The sequence below is a fragment of the Hypomesus transpacificus genome, chromosome 23 (genome assembly GCF_021917145.1).
Source record: "Hypomesus transpacificus isolate Combined female chromosome 23, fHypTra1, whole genome shotgun sequence".
NCBI lineage: Eukaryota > Metazoa > Chordata > Actinopteri > Osmeriformes > Osmeridae > Hypomesus > Hypomesus transpacificus.
Window position 1 is genome coordinate 12,465,436 of NC_061082.1, and position 16,950 is coordinate 12,482,385.

Here is a 16,950-nt window from a genome sequence, read left to right on the forward strand (position 1 = left end):
CAGTCTCTTCCTATTGCACACAAACAAACAAACTTCCGCACTCCAGCTCATGGTCAACATAACCGAAGCAGCATGTGCTGCTGAGAGGCCTGGGAAACTGGTGGAAGAAGAAATGAAACCAGACGTTTCTCCTCATCCTGTCCCCACCCTGCCTGCCTCTCCACGCGCCAGCCCTGTGTAGCCAGGTACGCCAGCCCTTCCTCTTCTCTGTCTCCCTTCTTTATCTCTCTCTCTCTCTCCCTTTTTTATCTCTTCTCTCTCTCTCTCTCTCTCTCTCTCTCTCTCTCTCTCTCTCTCTCTCTCTCTCTCTCTCCTCCCTCTGTGTTTCTCTCTCTGTGTTTCTCTCTCTCTCAATCCCTGGTTCTCACATGGCTTCCATGAACATGTTTCTGGAGCGTCCTCCACACCAGTGCAGGACTCCATTACTGTAACACAGAGGAGTGAGCACCTGTTCTAGATCAGATCACTATCACAGGACAGAGAGACCAGAGAGACCAGAGAGACCAGAGGCAGGGGGGATTACACTGAGAGGGAGAACCAGCAACATATGTGACTCATTATAATGTATCTGCTGCCTCACACCCTCTCAGCTGCTGCCGGAGAGAGAGAGAGAGAGAGAGAGAGAGAGAGAGAGAGAGAGAGAGAGAGAGAGAGAGAGAGAGAGAGAAGGAGGCAGAGAGAGAGAGAGAGAGAGAGAGAGAGAGAGATAGGAGAGAGAAAGAGAGAAAGAGAGAAATAGGAGAGAGAGATAGGGGAGAGAGAGAAAGAGAGAGAGAGAGATAGGAGAGAGAGATAGGAGAGAGAGAGAAAGAGGAGAGAGAAAGCGAGAGAGAAGGATAGAGAGGTGGCTGAACAGAGGGAGGTTAATTAGAGAGAGCGTGGCATGCTACTAGATGTAGCCCCGGTAATCATCGGCGCGGCCCTGCCATCGAGGTAAACAGACGATTGGCCTTAAGCACCCGTCAAGTACCCGTAAAAGCACAGCATTTATCCTGCACCCCCTTTCCCCTCTCTCCTTCTGTCTGTTCCTCCCTCCGCCCTCCTCGCCCCTGTAGACACAACTTCAACTGATCAGACATTCCAGCTGGCCCCGAGCATAACGAGGACGCATGAAGACCCTGCTGCCCGACACCCACTTGACACGCTTGACAAGGGCATCACCCAGTGTGTGGGTGTGTGTGTGTGTGTGTTTACTGTTTGTGTTTCATGTTCATGTGTGTGTGTGTGTGTGTGTGTGTGTGTGTGTACACTCATGCGTGCGTGTTATCTCCTTTGCTGTTCCCACACTCTGCCACTCATCGATGTCTATCAGGTGGTCTCCAACCACAGCGCTCTAATCTGAAGGATGATGAAAGGATAGCGCGCGTTTGTTTTGTCTTCCTGTTCGGCCCGTTACACATCTCTGTTTAACCCAAACACCAGATGCAAAGACGATGCACAGACCAAACGGAGACACACAATAAGATGCGAGTGCTAATGAGCAGAGCAGCCATAGAGGGTCTGTGTCTGATGTGGTATCTACGCGAGGAGAAAAGGGGACGTTGAAAGGATGTCAGATTCTCTCTTCCACAGGACTGCGGGAGCTATTGTGAGTGTCGGTCGTAGATATGTAAACCATATTTGGGGATGTGTGCATTTGCCTGTCTGTGTGTCTGTGGGGTTTTTCCGTCTACACGGCCGTTTGTACGTGTGTCTGTGGATGTGTGCATATTTAACTGTGTGCGCGTGTGTGTGTGTGTGTGCGAGGATCCAGATACAGAGATGAGTCATCGCTTACCCCCCTCCCCCTCCTCGCCACCCCAACAATGGGACGGCAACCCACACTCACAGATAGGCACCAGACCCACACACAGACCCAGAGAGAGTATAGTCCATCTTCAGTGAGTCACAGTTCTAGTAAACAAAATCTCATGTCCAGTAAGGAGGACGGAGATGGGAGAGCAATGCGCATGTGTGAGTAAATATTTAGAGGACGTACAGTCAGCTTGTGTTTGTTCTGAGGCTGTAGCGGGACTGGACCCCTGGGCTTCCATCTTAAATGTTTGTTTGGGAACAGTATCAGATAGCATCTTATAATGACAACCGAGAGGGAGGGATGGAGGGAAGAGTGGGAAGCTCGCGGACAAACAAGGAGAGAGAGGAGAGGAGAAGATTATGCGTTACGCTATTGCACACTACTTGCGTTTGGAAGAGTAGGGATATCGACGGTCTTGATGTTCAAATAAACCCTACAATCCAGGGAGAGCGAGAGAAGGAGGAACCAGGGAGGATTATGTTTGTGTGCATGCCTAGGCAAGCCAATCATAGCCGCTTAAGTACTGGCCTACCTAGACACCATTACTCATTGGTTAAGTGGCTAGAGAGATCATTAGTGTGACTGCCAAGCTGTCCTCCCACCTTACTCAGAAGTATACCAGGACCCTACCCACAGAGGTCACCACAAACGAGAGACCCTGAGCTCTGACCTCTGACCGCTGGGTGAGTTGCGGATACAGTAGGACCGTAGTAGTTTGCACCAAGGACACACCTGGCTCCCAGGCACTCTGAGTGTGTGTGTCTCTCACTCCGGAGACAGAGAAAGAAGAAAGAAACATGAAGCGATCCTTCTGGCATCTTCTTGCTGTCCTGATTGTACCTGTTGTGCCTACTGTGCGACATGGATGTGTGCGTGACTGTGTGTGTGATAGCGTGTCTGTCAAGCAGCCTTTTCTTACATTTCGCAATCATCTGGTTAGGGTTCTGTTCTAGCAACTAACTGCCAGTACCAGAAACACTTCTGTGGAAAACCACCGCATTCTCACGTTTCCATAGCATCCCCTCGACATTCCATCCATGACCGCCCACCTCTGACGTATCCTAATCCCACGAGCCCTGGTGTATCCCAGAATCCCTCAGCATGACCTCATCCCATCCCAGGTCTGGCAGGTGGGAGGACACGTCTGTCATTCCAGCTCTCTCTCTGAGCAAACACACCCTCACGCACGCACAAACATATACGAGCCTCTTAGCTCCTGGTACCAACAGGCAGGTACCTGGTACCTTACAGTACACATACCTGAGAGAGAGCAGACCTGTATGGGGTCAGCCTCACAACACGTCTGTCCTCTCTCTACCCTTTCAATTCTGAAGGAGGATGAGGGGAGGGCGAGGGACGACAGAGGGGGAGCAGTGGACTTCCTTCCCTCCGATAGGGATATCACTGAGGGGGGAACCGTGATAAGATAAGCCTCATAACTCTCAACATACAACCACATACATGTCTTCATCGCATGTCTTCACCGCAGAGCCAAACGTAGACCGGCCGGGTCGTTGTCAGGGTGTACTGGAACCGGCAGCCAATAGGCTGCTGGCCCGTCCACTGCAGCCAGCAGAGACCACACTCAGTCGTCTGCTCACGGTGTTGCACAACTCCTCGGTGTGTTTACTCCTTCCACTGTGTCGAGGACGTGCAGTTTCCAGAAGGATTGGCAATCTTAATGTTCCAAAGAACTCCTGATGAGGACTGGTTCTGCCTCCTCCTCACCGTTAGAGCTCCACAGAAGGACGCCCTGAAGACCGGACACACCCTAAAGCCACCCCACAGAGCACATGTCCAGACAGCATCTTTTCATCAGATTAGCACAGAATAATTGACATGGTCTATGGCTTAGGGGAGAAAGGTGCCTAAAAGGCTGGCCATGTTTGCAGGCTAACAGGCTTCAATGCTAGCTGGTTATAGCTGGCTTCAACTCTAACTGGCAAGCAGGTCTTCAACACTATAGCCCGCAGGCCAGCTGGCTCATGAATGTGTACTCATGGTGCTAAACCGCACATCAGGACTTCCATATGGGGACAATCGGGTATTTCTTACCCTTCAAACATCATGTCGTAAAGACCTGACTGCTCCCAGACTCATGAGGCTCGTGTGTATAACAGGTATGGCCACTGAGGTCTTTAAGAGCCAGAGCGCTGTGTGTTGTTGGTACTGTGTGTTTTACAGACCCAGTTGCACAGGCTCTATACCAATCAATCCCATCATAAAACACCCCCAACCACACCCACACACACGCATCCTGTGGTTTGGGGTACTTATTTTCATGTTCTCTGTGTTGTGGTTGCTGTGTGGTCCGTAGGATAAGTGGTCACTGAGCAGCAGCCAGAATGCAACCATGTTGACAACAACATCTAGAGATGATGGATATAAGTGTCAAGCTCTCCTCCTCACCCGCCCTCTGCCTCCTCCTCTCTTTTCCTCGCCTCCCAGTTAGATAAGTAGCTGAGCTGAAGTATGTGCTGGCATTCCTAACCTTCTCTGGATCTGGCCGAAAGGACGAAGAGAGAAAGAGAGAGGGAGAGAAGTAGGTAGGCAGAGAGAAATGTTGAACTGTACCATACCATACATGGCACCCCTAAGTTCCTAATATTAATCATTCATTCAACAGTGAGTGCGTGCAGTTGAGATACATATCAGCTAATGATAATAAACAAGACAAAAGAAGACCTCTCTCTCTCTCTCTTTCTAGGAGCTCTTGATTCCTCTTGTTTCCTCTAGATCTAGATCATAGAACAGAAATACACAGTCACCCATCCACACACAATGCCAGTGGTGTATACACCAGGGCAGGGAATAAACAGGGAATAAACAAGTGCTTCTTTCAGTTAAGTGTCCTGTCTGAGCGTCATCTGCCTGCCTGTCTGTCTCTGTCAGCCTGCCTGCCCTGCCTGCCTAACTGTCTGTGTCTGCCTGTCTGCCAGTAGGACATGTGAACATGTAGCTGCAGGCAGTCATCTGCACTGACTGCAGCCATCATTTATTGTTCTTTGAACCGGACCAGATGCATCTGCATCACACAGACACACAGATGAAAATACACACACACACACACACACACACACATGCAATCATACAAACACCCTTACACACATAAACACTCTGCAATGTGCCAGCTTCAGTGAAGACATGAGGACCATACCCCCCCTCCCCTCCACACACACACACACACGAGTACCCACACAGCAAGTTAAATAAAGACTTAAGTCAGTCGCCACTCCACTGATGTGTGTGACCACAACATCTGTAAGACCTTCATAATGAACATGAGGAACAGCAGGGAGACCAGGGGAAACACTGTGACACGGCGAAAATACCACACACACCCACACAAACACACACACAGTAAAACCAAAGAGTTCCATAGTAGGACTTTACAACATACATATTAACATGCCTGTTTCCAAGGAGACCAGTTTTGACAGGCATGTCCTCGGTGTTTGCTGTGGTACACACCAGGAGCAGTCTAGTGCTGCAAGCAGCTCTGTGGCCATAGAGGAATTCTCACATGCTAAATAACCCTCTGGTCCCTGTAGACAAAATGGGAAAATTGTTTTAGTGAAATTCTCAGGCCTTCTGGCCTGTTTAATGTCATTTAAACATAGCCATGTGTTTGAGTGTGTGATTGAGTGTGTGTGTGGGGGGGGGGTGTGTGCGTGTGCGTGTGTGTGTATGAGTAGAACTTTAGTGTTGACTGATTCTCATGTGTTAGCCAGATGCCATAAGAAGTTTAGCTGGTACATAATACAGCTCGGTAACACACCTTCACTCAACACAGCAATGGGGGGAGAGCGTGAGCGAGAGGTCACATGACATGTCATAGGCGTGTTGTCTGACATCAGCAGGTCATTTATATGACCAGCGTCTGACCTCTGACCTTTGGGCATGTCCGTAGAGGAGACGGAGAGTCGATGTTTTCGAAAGCATCGGGGTCATCTTGATAAACAGGCAGTTTGTGTGTGTGGTGTTTATTGTGTTTGTGTGTTTCCCAAGAATGTCCAAAGCACTCCAAGGTGAGAGGTTACGCTGTTAGCAAATGAATAGACAATTTTATCCTTGTTCTTTGGAAGGCGCTATAACACACACAAACAACAACCAAATTACCGATTTGTACCGAGTCTAGCCCTCAATAAAGCCAGAGAACACTGAGGTAGAGGCAGCTAGTACTTGGTCTCTCCAAGCCGTAACGTTGAGAGCGAGAGTGTGTCGAGGAGGTTCTAGAATGTTCTCCAGACCTCTGTCTGCATGCCCACACATCACTGCCTCTCTGGACGGTTATTGTTCCACTCAGTAAAAAAGAGCATTCCTCAACAATCCCACAGGAACACAACACAACACACCGCACACACATATACTCACACATCCACACACGCAAACAAATCACTCTTACAAATGTGTCTCCTCCCTGTGTGCTCAGAAACAGTTGTCAGTGAAGAGCAGAGGGAGCACGTATTGGAGACAAGGGTGTAGTGCAACATACAGTAATTCAGTTATCACTTAGTCACATGTTACTTCACTTTTTATAGAGTATACTAGAGTATACTTACAGTATCTTTCTCATCCCCTCTCTCTCTCTCTCTCTCTCCCTCTCTTTCTATCTCTCTCTCTCTCTCTGAATGCTCTACAGCAGGATATTGGCTTTAAGAAAGAGGAAACCTGTCTTTCTTTAAGTGGGAAGTTCTTTTCCTTTCCTTTAAAGCTGAAAAAAGACAAGAGGCTGGGCCCAGCTCTCGCTGGGAGCTCTGGAATCTGGGTCAGCACTTGGGGAGACTGACCCCCCACACTCCCCTCAACCCACACCAATCATTGCTACTTTTGCCCTCTCTCCCTTTTACATTTCACCACTCACAGTGTATTTTTAAACAAGTCTGCAACATTCTCTCTCTCTCCCTCTCTCTCTATCTCTCTCTATCTCTCTCTCTCTCCCTGTTCTTCTCTGTTGACATGGTGGAGTGGGTGTTTGTGTTTCTGACAGAAAGGAAGTCTCCTACATTATCTCCCCAAACAGGAAGGACTAGGTCGGAAGTGATGTCACCACCAACACCCATGTTTATGTTCCCAGTCGCCAATGACCAGGCAGAGAGCACTCCCCCCTGCACCATTTGTTCTCAATATGTACCCGCATACCTTGACGCTAATTCAGATGAATAGCCGGCCACCCACCAAAGAGGATTCAGTCTCTTTGTTTGACGGTCAGACTAAGCAGCTGGTGCTGCTGATTTGTGGCTTGTGCTAACTGCTGCAGATAACAGAGATGGAGGACCAGAACTATAGAGCTGATCTGGGATCAGGCCTCCTACCCAGACCTGCCCTGCCCTGACAAGACCTGACAATGCACAAATCAGCAGGACAAGGCTCGATATGTTTCCCCTGGGAACCACGGGCAGACATACAATGACTGTGTTTGTCACATGAGCATACTAGGCAACTTTGTGTTTGTGTCTATCAGATAAAACCACACAATATCATAGAAATCCAAGATAAAATAACATTGGACTGAGATGAGTGGAATTTTTCCTTGTCCCATCAGACTACCGGGTAAAAGTTACGGAGGTGAGCTTAGGGAAAGTCCACGCTGAGATGAATCCTTCATCTGTTCACTTCCACAGGAAGTCTCAACATGTAGCCATGGACACGAGAACCACTTTCATGTCATGAGAATTACAGCTCACATGACGTGGAGAAGGGCCGAGAGGGAGACGGCAGATTCGGGTTTGAGTGAGAGAGAAAGAGAGGGAGACCAAGTGAGAGAGAGGGGAGAGAGAGAGGGGGTGAGTGGGAGAGAGAGAGAGAGAGAGAGAGAGAGAGAGAGAGAGAGAGAGAGAGAGAGAGAGGAGAGAGAGAGAGAGAGGAGAGAGAAAGGGAGAGGGGAGAGAGAGAGAGAGAGAGGAGAGAGGAGAGAGAGAGAGAGAGAGAGAGAGAGAGAGAGAGAGAGAGAGAGAGGGGAGAGAGAGAGAGAGAGAGAGAGAGAGAGAGAGAGAGGAGAGAGAGAGAGAGAGAGAGAGAGAGAGAGGGAGAGAGGGAGAGAGAGAGAGAGAGAGAGATAGGATCTGCTAAGTCCATGACTCCTCCAGTTTTTGGTGCTTCCATACAGCCGGTACACTGAACAGTAAACTGTTAACAGTTAGTCTCTTCCTGTTCCTTCTCCTCCTCTTCCTCTCCTGCTTTATCTTGTCATGTTGGTTCAAAGTTTCTCCAGGAGTTTACGCACAAAGGAGATGTTCATCTGTGCTTGTGGGGGTGGAGGGGGGTGGAGGGGGTGGTGGGGGGGGGGCAGCAGAGGAGGTCAAGGGGCCTGTTCTCTTGAGGACAGGAAATATGTGTATCTGGGGAGATGTGGAGAAGGAAGTCAGGGGTCCCCCCCAAACTGAACCTGAACTGCAGCCGCCAGGCCCCACCCCGTGAGCTCACCGTCCCTGAGCTCGCACTCTGACCCCTTAGTACATGTGTATGTGCGTGTGCCCCGTGTGTGCGTGTGTGTGTTCGTCCGTGTGTGTGCGTGTTCATTTGTGTGTTTGCATTTACGACATTCTATGAGCAAGCTGAAGCAACAACAACTCCAAAAAGGTAAACAAAAACACAAACTCTCATCATGCAGCTAACCCACTCAGCACCGCCCCAGACTCTGGCTGGATAACTCCAATGAGAGTTTGTTCCAGGACAGCAGATGTGGGCTAGATAGCTTGTTGTTGCAGCAAGACAGACAGACAGCCAAACTAACAAACAGACGGACAGAAACAGACAGACAGGCAGACAGACAGACTGACATCAGCACTACACAGCAGCAGAACAGCCCGTCCTGCACAGACACCAGGACCATTGAGCCCAGGCCTGATTGATCTGATTTGATTTGGAAGGTAGATATTTATAGTCCGATCGGTCATGACTCAAAGCTCTGTGGCTTTCTTTCTTTCTTCCTCAGAGGGAAAACTAGAACGACTGTTTGTCTCACCCTGGCTGGACGAAACACAGACCAGTAGACAGTACAGAGGGAGCTTTTTAACAAAAATAGAAAACGGCTAATGACCTCTGTCAGTATTTAATTGTTGCCATGGGGATAGCTTGGATTCTTTTAGAGATGGGGACAATGTTAGCCTTCTAGCTGGCCTTCAAACATCTGACTCTCTGTCTGGAAAGAACACACAAACACTGACACACTTGCATAGACACACACCCACTTACACAAACTCTAAGCAGTGGGCTAATAGCCTGTCCTGGTCACCAACGTGACATCTTGAAGCTCTAGGCCCGAGTAGGATTAAGAGGCTTTACAGGCTTGGGTAAGTACTCACAGAGGGATGCATAAACAGAAGAAAAGATCGCTAGAATTCAAGATACAGTCGTTGGAATGAAAGATAGAAGGCTCCAGTGTTAGAGGGGAATGAAATAAATAATTGAGTGTGATTCATGGTTTTTTATACAAGCCCAACTAGGGGTGGAGAACTTGTGGAGTGGGGGATGGAGTGTTTCTGTGTGGTGGGAATCTGACGACTCGTCTACAGTGTATCTCTGTCTGGCTCTGTCATGCATTCCTAACGCTACAACACAGATGATTCCAAGACTCGTTCGACCCCTCTCCTGTACCCTCTCGCCCACCCTTGCTGTCCTCCCTCCCTTCCTCCCGTCCCTCCGTCCCTGCCCTCTGACCGCCCCTCCCAGCAGGAGGTTGTCTCCAGCGGTGTCAGACACACATATCATTAACACCATCAATGTCAATCTACAGAACAGCGGGGGGAGAAAGAGAGCCCGAGAGAGATCTTCCATCCCCAGTTATTGCCCAGATATTTACAACCTCACATTCACATGATTCCCAGCCGTGGTTGATTAGCAGTGCAGAGGGTTCACCGGAAGTCTGTTTAGGGCTGGTCTTTCTGAGCCCCCTTCTGGCACGACAGCTGAGCCCGACACCTTGACAGGCCACCAAACGAGAGATGCACCCTGGGAAAGCACAACCTCCCAGACATTTGACTCTGGTTGTAAATGCCACCATTTGGGAAAACTGTTTTCCATTCCTGGGTGGGCCCAAACTGACGGGCCCAACACTCAAAACCAATCTCATTCAGAGAGTGTGTGGCAGGTATGCCCGCTTTGTGTGAATGTGTGTGTGTGTGTGTGTGTGTGTGTGTGTGTGTGTGTGTGTGTGTGTGTGTGTGTGTGTGTGTGTGAACTTGTTTCTATGTGTGTGTGTGTTTCTATGTGTGTGTGGTCTGTCCCTGCTCAGTACGGAGAGGATTACCATGGTCTGAGGCTCACCAGAGAGCAGATCAGTGAAATATGTCATGGCCGTTCAAACTGCTCCTGTTTCTTCCCACACAGCGCAGCTCTGCATAGTTCCTCACAGAGTATGGCAACCCAATCTCTGAAAGGAAGTCTTACATGCTTCCAGAACAATTAAGCCAAGTACCCTATCTCCCGGTGGTCTTAATGACCTGACAGGGATGTTATGGGGACCAGCGGACAGAAGTAGCATTGGCAACCTTAGGTGTCTGTGAGCACGTTGTCCTAGGCTCTACACGTTGACCTGCCCCATCACCATACTCTGTGTTAGAGATCTGATCAGGAGATGGGACCTCAGATGTCCTAGGGATATCAAAGAGGAACGCCATGATGACATTCCTTAACTTTGAGAGTTCTCCAGGCGGTTTATGCGTGCACTGTTTTCCCCACACATCTTTGAGGTTCCCAAACATCCTGTTGCGGAACCAACCACTGCTCCCAAAGGGGGGGGGGGGGGTCGGGAAACACGCCGATCTGAACAGCAGATCCTGAGGGGCTACAATGTGTCCTTGCTCTCTTCCGCCCACTCTTGTTCTCCTACCGTGTCATCCAACCAGAGGCACAAGAAGTCCTGCCAAACGTTCGCTCACCCCCCCTCACCTATCCTCCCACCCCTTTCTCTCTCCCTCGCTCCCTATGAGGGGTTGTCAATCCAGATGTATTGTCTTGGCTCCAAACAAGCAGAAATGGCTGCCCCTCCAAATGGCTCACTGCTCTTCCTCGATATTCTCACAAGGAGAGTCGATTTCTTTTCCATTTTCAACCCGTCCTTCCTCACCTTCCTCCTCCTGTCTGCCCTTTCCATCTTCCATCGACCTATGTCAGAGCTAGTATTCTGCCCCAGGAGGGATGTGACATCACAACCAAAGGAAATGTTGCTAAGAAACTGAAACAGCGGGGGAATAGAGAGAACGAAAGATTGAGAAAGAGAAAGAGCGAGTGAAAGATTTCCCGATGGTGCAAAAACCCATCTATAGCGTGTGAGTCACACACCATTTTTGATTCCAACTGTTAAGAGACATCACCTAAACAGTGATGATTGAAAGCACAACTGTTTGAGTGGTTTCCCTTCCGCCAGTTATTTTAACTCATTCCACAGTCCTGAGAGTTCCAAAGAGGAGGTAACTGGAGACAACCTTCCACAGCGTTGGTCGTTTTGTTAACGGACACCTCTGGGCAGTCCCACTATTTCAGACATAAATCATTTCTACGGTAAAAGGACACCCATGAACCACTACCCTGCTGCCTGCCACACACACACACACAAAAGGTAAGGAAAGGAAAGGAGAAGAGAGTACAGCCAGGGATATACATTTTGGTCAGGACACACTTGAGATAATTATATTAGAAAGGTGACATGTATGAACCATTGAAAGAAAAATATATATATATATACATCTGTGAGAAAGAGAAATATTTCATACACACTAACACGCACACACACACACACATATCTTATTCACCCTGCCCCACCCTCTCTCGCCCTCCCTCCCTCCCTCCCGAGAAGGATGGTCCTATGTCTTACAGTACGTCGTCAGACTCAAAGCACAGTGTACCACACAACACGAGCTCCAATACCACCTCTGGAATATAACAATATAACAACTGTGAACATAGTATGGGACATGCTGGGAAATGATGTATTATAACATGTCTTTAGTTTAAATGAATCAACGTCACTTTTGATCTGGGTCGGGTGATTCCATGGGCTCAGTGCTTCGCAGATTATGACATGCTATTGCCTCAAACTTCTATTAATTATCAATCTCAGTCAAATGTCAACTTGGACAGTAATTCACATCACAAAAACTTCAAATCATGACAAAAATCATCAACCCAATCCTATGTACACAGCTCTGTTGCAAATAGTGATGCGTGAGGGTGCGCTCTCCAGGTGCACACGCTCGAGACAAGACCTGTTTTCCCATTCTAAATTATATGAAACGGAAAACACCGCAATTGAAAGCTGTTTAGGGTCAAGCTTGTCCAAAGTTTGCACTTACCTTAGCCTCAGAAAGGTCGAAGTTAGAGTAGAGAGCCGCAAGTAGAAACAAAGTTCCACAGGGCAGCATCATTGCGACGGCGCGCAGTGAAAAGTATGGGGGTATGTAGTCTACAACTGTGCAAATGCCCCACAACAACCACCTGTCGATAGCCTCTTCCTATGTTTCTTTTAAGTAAAGTTCAATTTCATTAGCAGAGCATGTGCATCCCGTTGGGCTGCATCTTTGCCCGCGACGTTGTGAGCTTCTGATCAATGTAACTTGGTCTTGTTTCTTGTCCACCCCACCCCCTGGTACGACCACCCTTGTCAATGCAAACGAATACAACCCCTTTATTACTAAACATCACTTCAGTTTTCATCGTCAGGGGTGAAACTGCTCACTGGCTTTTGGTGATTTTGTGACAATATTTGAAAAGTTCGATTTTGTTGAAACGACCGGGACACGTGTAAACTCAAGCACAGGGGCGTTTCGGTCCCCGATTAACGCTCCATGATCACGGTCACATATAGCTGGACAGAGCGCACAAGACGAAGGGTAAGACTTTTCAATTCTTAAGTCAGACATATGCGAAACATTATTTATTGCTGTTTTAGTGGCAATTCTATTAATCGGCCTATATGTGGAATGCGGAATGTGTGTTGGAGCGTGGCAATGCAAGAGTCGAAGTCACATCAGTAATCACTTCTGGCATTTTCATTTCATTGCAATCGAATTTATCAAATCCGAGACAGATGCACTTCAATTGAACAACGCTGATTATGTCGTTTGATTGTGTTTGTTGCTGTCACAGGTTTAGTGTTTAACAGACATGATCTAGTTCTGTTTGTTCTGACAACTGAGTAGGAAAGAAGTTTGAGGTTCGGATGAGTGAGGCGATGCGGCCACGGCACGACAAAACCCATAGGAACATAAGGTAAGCCAGTCTCAGAGAAAGTCACGTTAAACAACTGCAAGATTGACCTAAAATAGATGTGTGCAACGTCTAAGTGATATTAATAACATTTTCTCTTCCAGGTTTCTACTCTTATGCCTCGCAGTGGTCATCCTTGCACCAAGAGTAGACGCAGTAAGTTCCCATTCCTCTCCTCTTTTGTATGAAAATGATTTTGCATAACTTTATATATTTATTTGTTATGACTTGTTGTCAATTTAAACTTTTGATACTGTAGTGAATGTAAATGAGGACATATATAACCTGACCAGACAGCTGTAATGTGATTTGCATTTGAAAAGATCTGAGTAAAGGGTGGGCTCGAACAGGAACAATTTCTCAGGGGGAAGTATTAACCCTTGATGGAGTGGTCGGTTGTCATATGCTTACACATGCAAGAATGCAATAGGATTATCTGGATAGCCTCTCATCCAAATGTGTTAGAACATGGCAACTCAAAGAACAGTCTTGAGTGGTTATCTGTTTACAACATATTAGAGCAGAAACTCTTTCATTCTCCTTACTCTGAAATTCAGATTTAGATTCAGATATACTATGCACTAGTTTTGACCTCTGACATGGGCGGGTCGAAGGGAGGGGTAATGACCCCTGGAATAGGGTGAGGTAACCTGACCCCTGTGTTAAATGTCATAACTCCCTCATTGATTTGTCATGGCTATCAGCAGCTGATAGAACCACCCTCATCCCTGCTCCTAATCTGCTTAATGTGAAAAGTGTGTTTGTCATTACCTGTTAACTAGTAGTTCCTGGAGTGTTGTGTGTGTCAGTAGCATAGCCAGATTTTTATATTTGGGGGGGTCCCATCTTAGGGGACCAAATAAAAACAACTCAGCAATTCCTTATTTTTTAATTGTAAGCAGTTAGAAATCGGTGTGTGTGTGGGTGTGTGTGTGTGTGTGTGTGTGGGGGGGGGGGGGGGTTGTGACTACACTTCTGGTGTGTGTCTGTGTGTGTGTAAAAGGGTGAAAGAAAGAGAGATACTATAATAAAGAAGAACAGTGAGACAGAAACTGTATCCCTCCTTTTGGGGTCTCGTTGTTTGTCCTGTAGATTCACTGCTATCTCCTACTGGGTCAGACCACACTGTGTCAGCTGTCAGAAGGTGAAGCAGCCCAGCTAGGCCAGAGTTGAACGGTGTTTTCCAATCTGCAGCAGTGATGTCAGTCTGCTTTAGGTTCTCATGAGCACAAGGAAATGTGTTACACACAGTTGGCTGACGCATACTGTATCATTTACTCCTTTATTCGCCCTCCTCCGGCTCTCTCTCTCTCTCTTTCTTTCTTTTTTGTCTTTGTTTTGGCCTTCAACCCAGAGTTGTAAGATGTCATCAAACCTTTAAAGTGTTTTGTTAGGATATAGGAAGAGCCTGTTCAGTTAGTCAGAAAGCTTATACCATGAGACAGAGTTTATAGTGAGTGAATAACAGCATGTTTTGTTTTGAGACTGTCTTAAGCCTTGTCTCTCTGGACACGCTCGTCATACATGGAGCATTTTACCGTTCAACTTCCCTCCTAGTTCCCACACGCTTGTTCTGGTCCCTGCATTACCTTACTTACTTTTGTGTGTGTGTGTGTGAATATGTTTGTGTGTGTGTGTGTTTCTGTTTTGGCCCAGTTCAGGAATGTGTGTACTCACTGTCAGGAGGTCCTGAGGCTCTATAATAAGATATTTAATATCATACTCGGGCTTCGGGGACTTAAAGTGATTTTCCGGCGCAGAAGAAGAGGCCTCGTTGTACGCAGCTCTTATCAGATTTAGCCGTGGCCTGATGAAAAGCGTGTGGCAAGGCTCGCGGTCTCTCTGTGCATTGTGCTGCAGCGCAGCCCAGATCCTGAAACACAGGCTCATCATACAGATGAGCAACCCACTGGCCTACCTGCTGTGTCTATAAGGATCTACATTAACTCTGACAATCACTCTCTTACACTTGTGTAACTAGACCTAAGGGGTTCCCATCGTCTTTTAGATGAATGATAAACGTCACACATATATGGAAGGGTCTGATGAAATGGATGGATCTCGGGTTGAGTCTCTCATCTGCAACATAAATGGTTTTGCCTGGCAATGTGAAGCGGCCGGTTTTCGGGCGGTCGGTTTGTTCATTCAGCAGTCAGTGTCCTTCCATTGAATTCACCTCCTCCTCACCCAGTCAGCAGCCACTAACCTCCACAGCTGCTCACAAGCAACATTCAGACCCAGACCTCACACAGTTTAATCCACCGGCCACATTTAATTTCAAACCATTTACCACGGAGGCTGGACCATTCCTCTATCAACTCCTCATCAGATCACTGGAACCCGCTTTTTCGGACTATAAAACTCGTTCCCACACATTCATCTGTCCACACACCATGGCTCAACTCTGGAAATCCCCTGCATCCCACTGAGTCCTTGTTAAGATGTTTGGCAGTTTGATTTTATTCTTTATTTTCTTTATTTTATGTTCCTCAGTGGCCAAACATAGACCAGGCTACATGTAGGACAAGGAATGTTGTTCTCTGTCTCTAATTAAGTTATCCAGGGGTCTTAAAGACAGACAAAGTCACCCGGGTAGTCCCTTTCAGTCAGGCGCAGTGACCTGACCCCTCCCAAACCACAGGACAGGGCCTCAGGGACATAGACCACAATGCAATAGGGGGATCATATTTTGTTATAATTTCCTGTTCATGGTCTCCATGGAGATGCCATGCAAATGAGGGGGAAAATGTAACCTCCTGGGGTTATTATTTGAACAGACACATACAGTACATGCATGCAGACATGCGCACACACACGCACACACACACACACACACACATACTCACAGGGGTTATCCGTCTGAGCGGCAGGGAAGAAGAAGGAAGGAAAGGTTGTGAAGCTTTAATATTAACAGGATGTTTGGTGCAGCAGCCAAGTCTAATCAGATTCCCCGGGTCTAGAATATATTTCAAGATGTGTATTTGAGCTGGGTGGGCTGAGGAGATAGCGCTGCTTGCGGATGTGTGATGTTTGTGGGCCAGTTTGTGATCTAGTGGGGACTGAGGGAAGGGAAGTCTGTTTGATATCTGGATGCAGATTCAACCCGAGGCCCGGTCAGACACAACTGCCCTAGTACTGAATCCCTTTGTAGTTTGGACATGACAACAAATTCTGCCTGTCAGTAGCGGTATAATACTGTTATAGCGTTTATAGCTAGAAATATGAACATGTGTGTGCGTGCGTGCGTGCATGAGCACTGGGTCACCTACAGGGAGTTTGGCAGCACGTGAGTGACCTCATCAAGGCCCTTTCTGTGAACGAGGAGAGTTTGTGTCCGGGGCGAGGTGACGATGTCTGCTGGCGATAAGTGGAGCACATTCCTTGCCAAGATAATCTACTCTGTTATAAAGAGTGTTTGTGCGTGACAATCAGGGGAAGGGTCCATTGTGCTGCCCCTTAGGAAGCATGGCAGGATGTGTTTGTGTGCGTGTATGTGCATGTGTGCAATCATAAATGAGGTCCCCTCTTATTGACTCTCCCAAACCCCCTGACCTCTATGGGCACAGTGTTCATGGATCTTAGGACCCCCCTCTGACATACACACACATACACACACATACACACATTCACTAGGTCTCAAAGGGCTCCAAGATTCCAATAGAGGCATGTGGCCAAGGCGGATGCTATGTCTCAGCTCTCAGATGGAGTGTGTGTTTCTGATCGTGTGTGTTTTGTTAGCATTGTTTCCCTCGCATAATACTCTCCAAAGTGGACGTTTGCGTCTGAATATCTGCGCCGGATGTGAGTCATGTACGAAGGGAAGTTAAACAGACACTAAGGAAGGGACTGTGATTTACGTGTCCTCAGTTTAGGTTTACCTGAGTATCAGTCTGAAGAGAGGAACACGAAAGAGGACTGTGAGTTATCCACAGGCTTTTCCTTGCTGG

At 47.7% G+C, this 16,950-nt stretch overlaps 2 protein-coding genes across 4 annotated transcripts in view; one reads left to right on the plus strand and one right to left on the minus strand.

Moving 5' to 3' along the window:
- The window catches only part of col4a1 (collagen, type IV, alpha 1), a 31,715-nt gene extending 19,376 nt beyond the window's left edge, over positions 1 to 12,339 (minus strand). Inside the window, exon 1 of the mRNA XM_047046422.1 lies at positions 12,091 to 12,339. Within this exon, the coding sequence (XP_046902378.1) occupies positions 12,091 to 12,162 (72 nt within the window). The 5' untranslated portion in view covers positions 12,163 to 12,339. The remainder of the gene's footprint in view (positions 1 to 12,090) is intronic.
- A 99-nt stretch (positions 12,340 to 12,438) lies between these two features.
- The window catches only part of col4a2 (collagen, type IV, alpha 2), a 47,026-nt gene continuing 42,514 nt past the window's right edge, over positions 12,439 to 16,950 (plus strand). For 2 of the 3 annotated variants that reach the window (XM_047046419.1, XM_047046421.1), the window contains exons 1-3: positions 12,439 to 12,627; positions 12,884 to 13,006; positions 13,108 to 13,159. In XM_047046419.1, coding sequence (XP_046902375.1) covers positions 12,957 to 13,006; positions 13,108 to 13,159 — 102 coding nt within the window. In that variant the 5' untranslated portion in view covers positions 12,439 to 12,627; positions 12,884 to 12,956. The remainder of the gene's footprint in view (positions 12,628 to 12,883; positions 13,007 to 13,107; positions 13,160 to 16,950) is intronic. The other variant, XM_047046420.1, reaches the window with a different exon arrangement.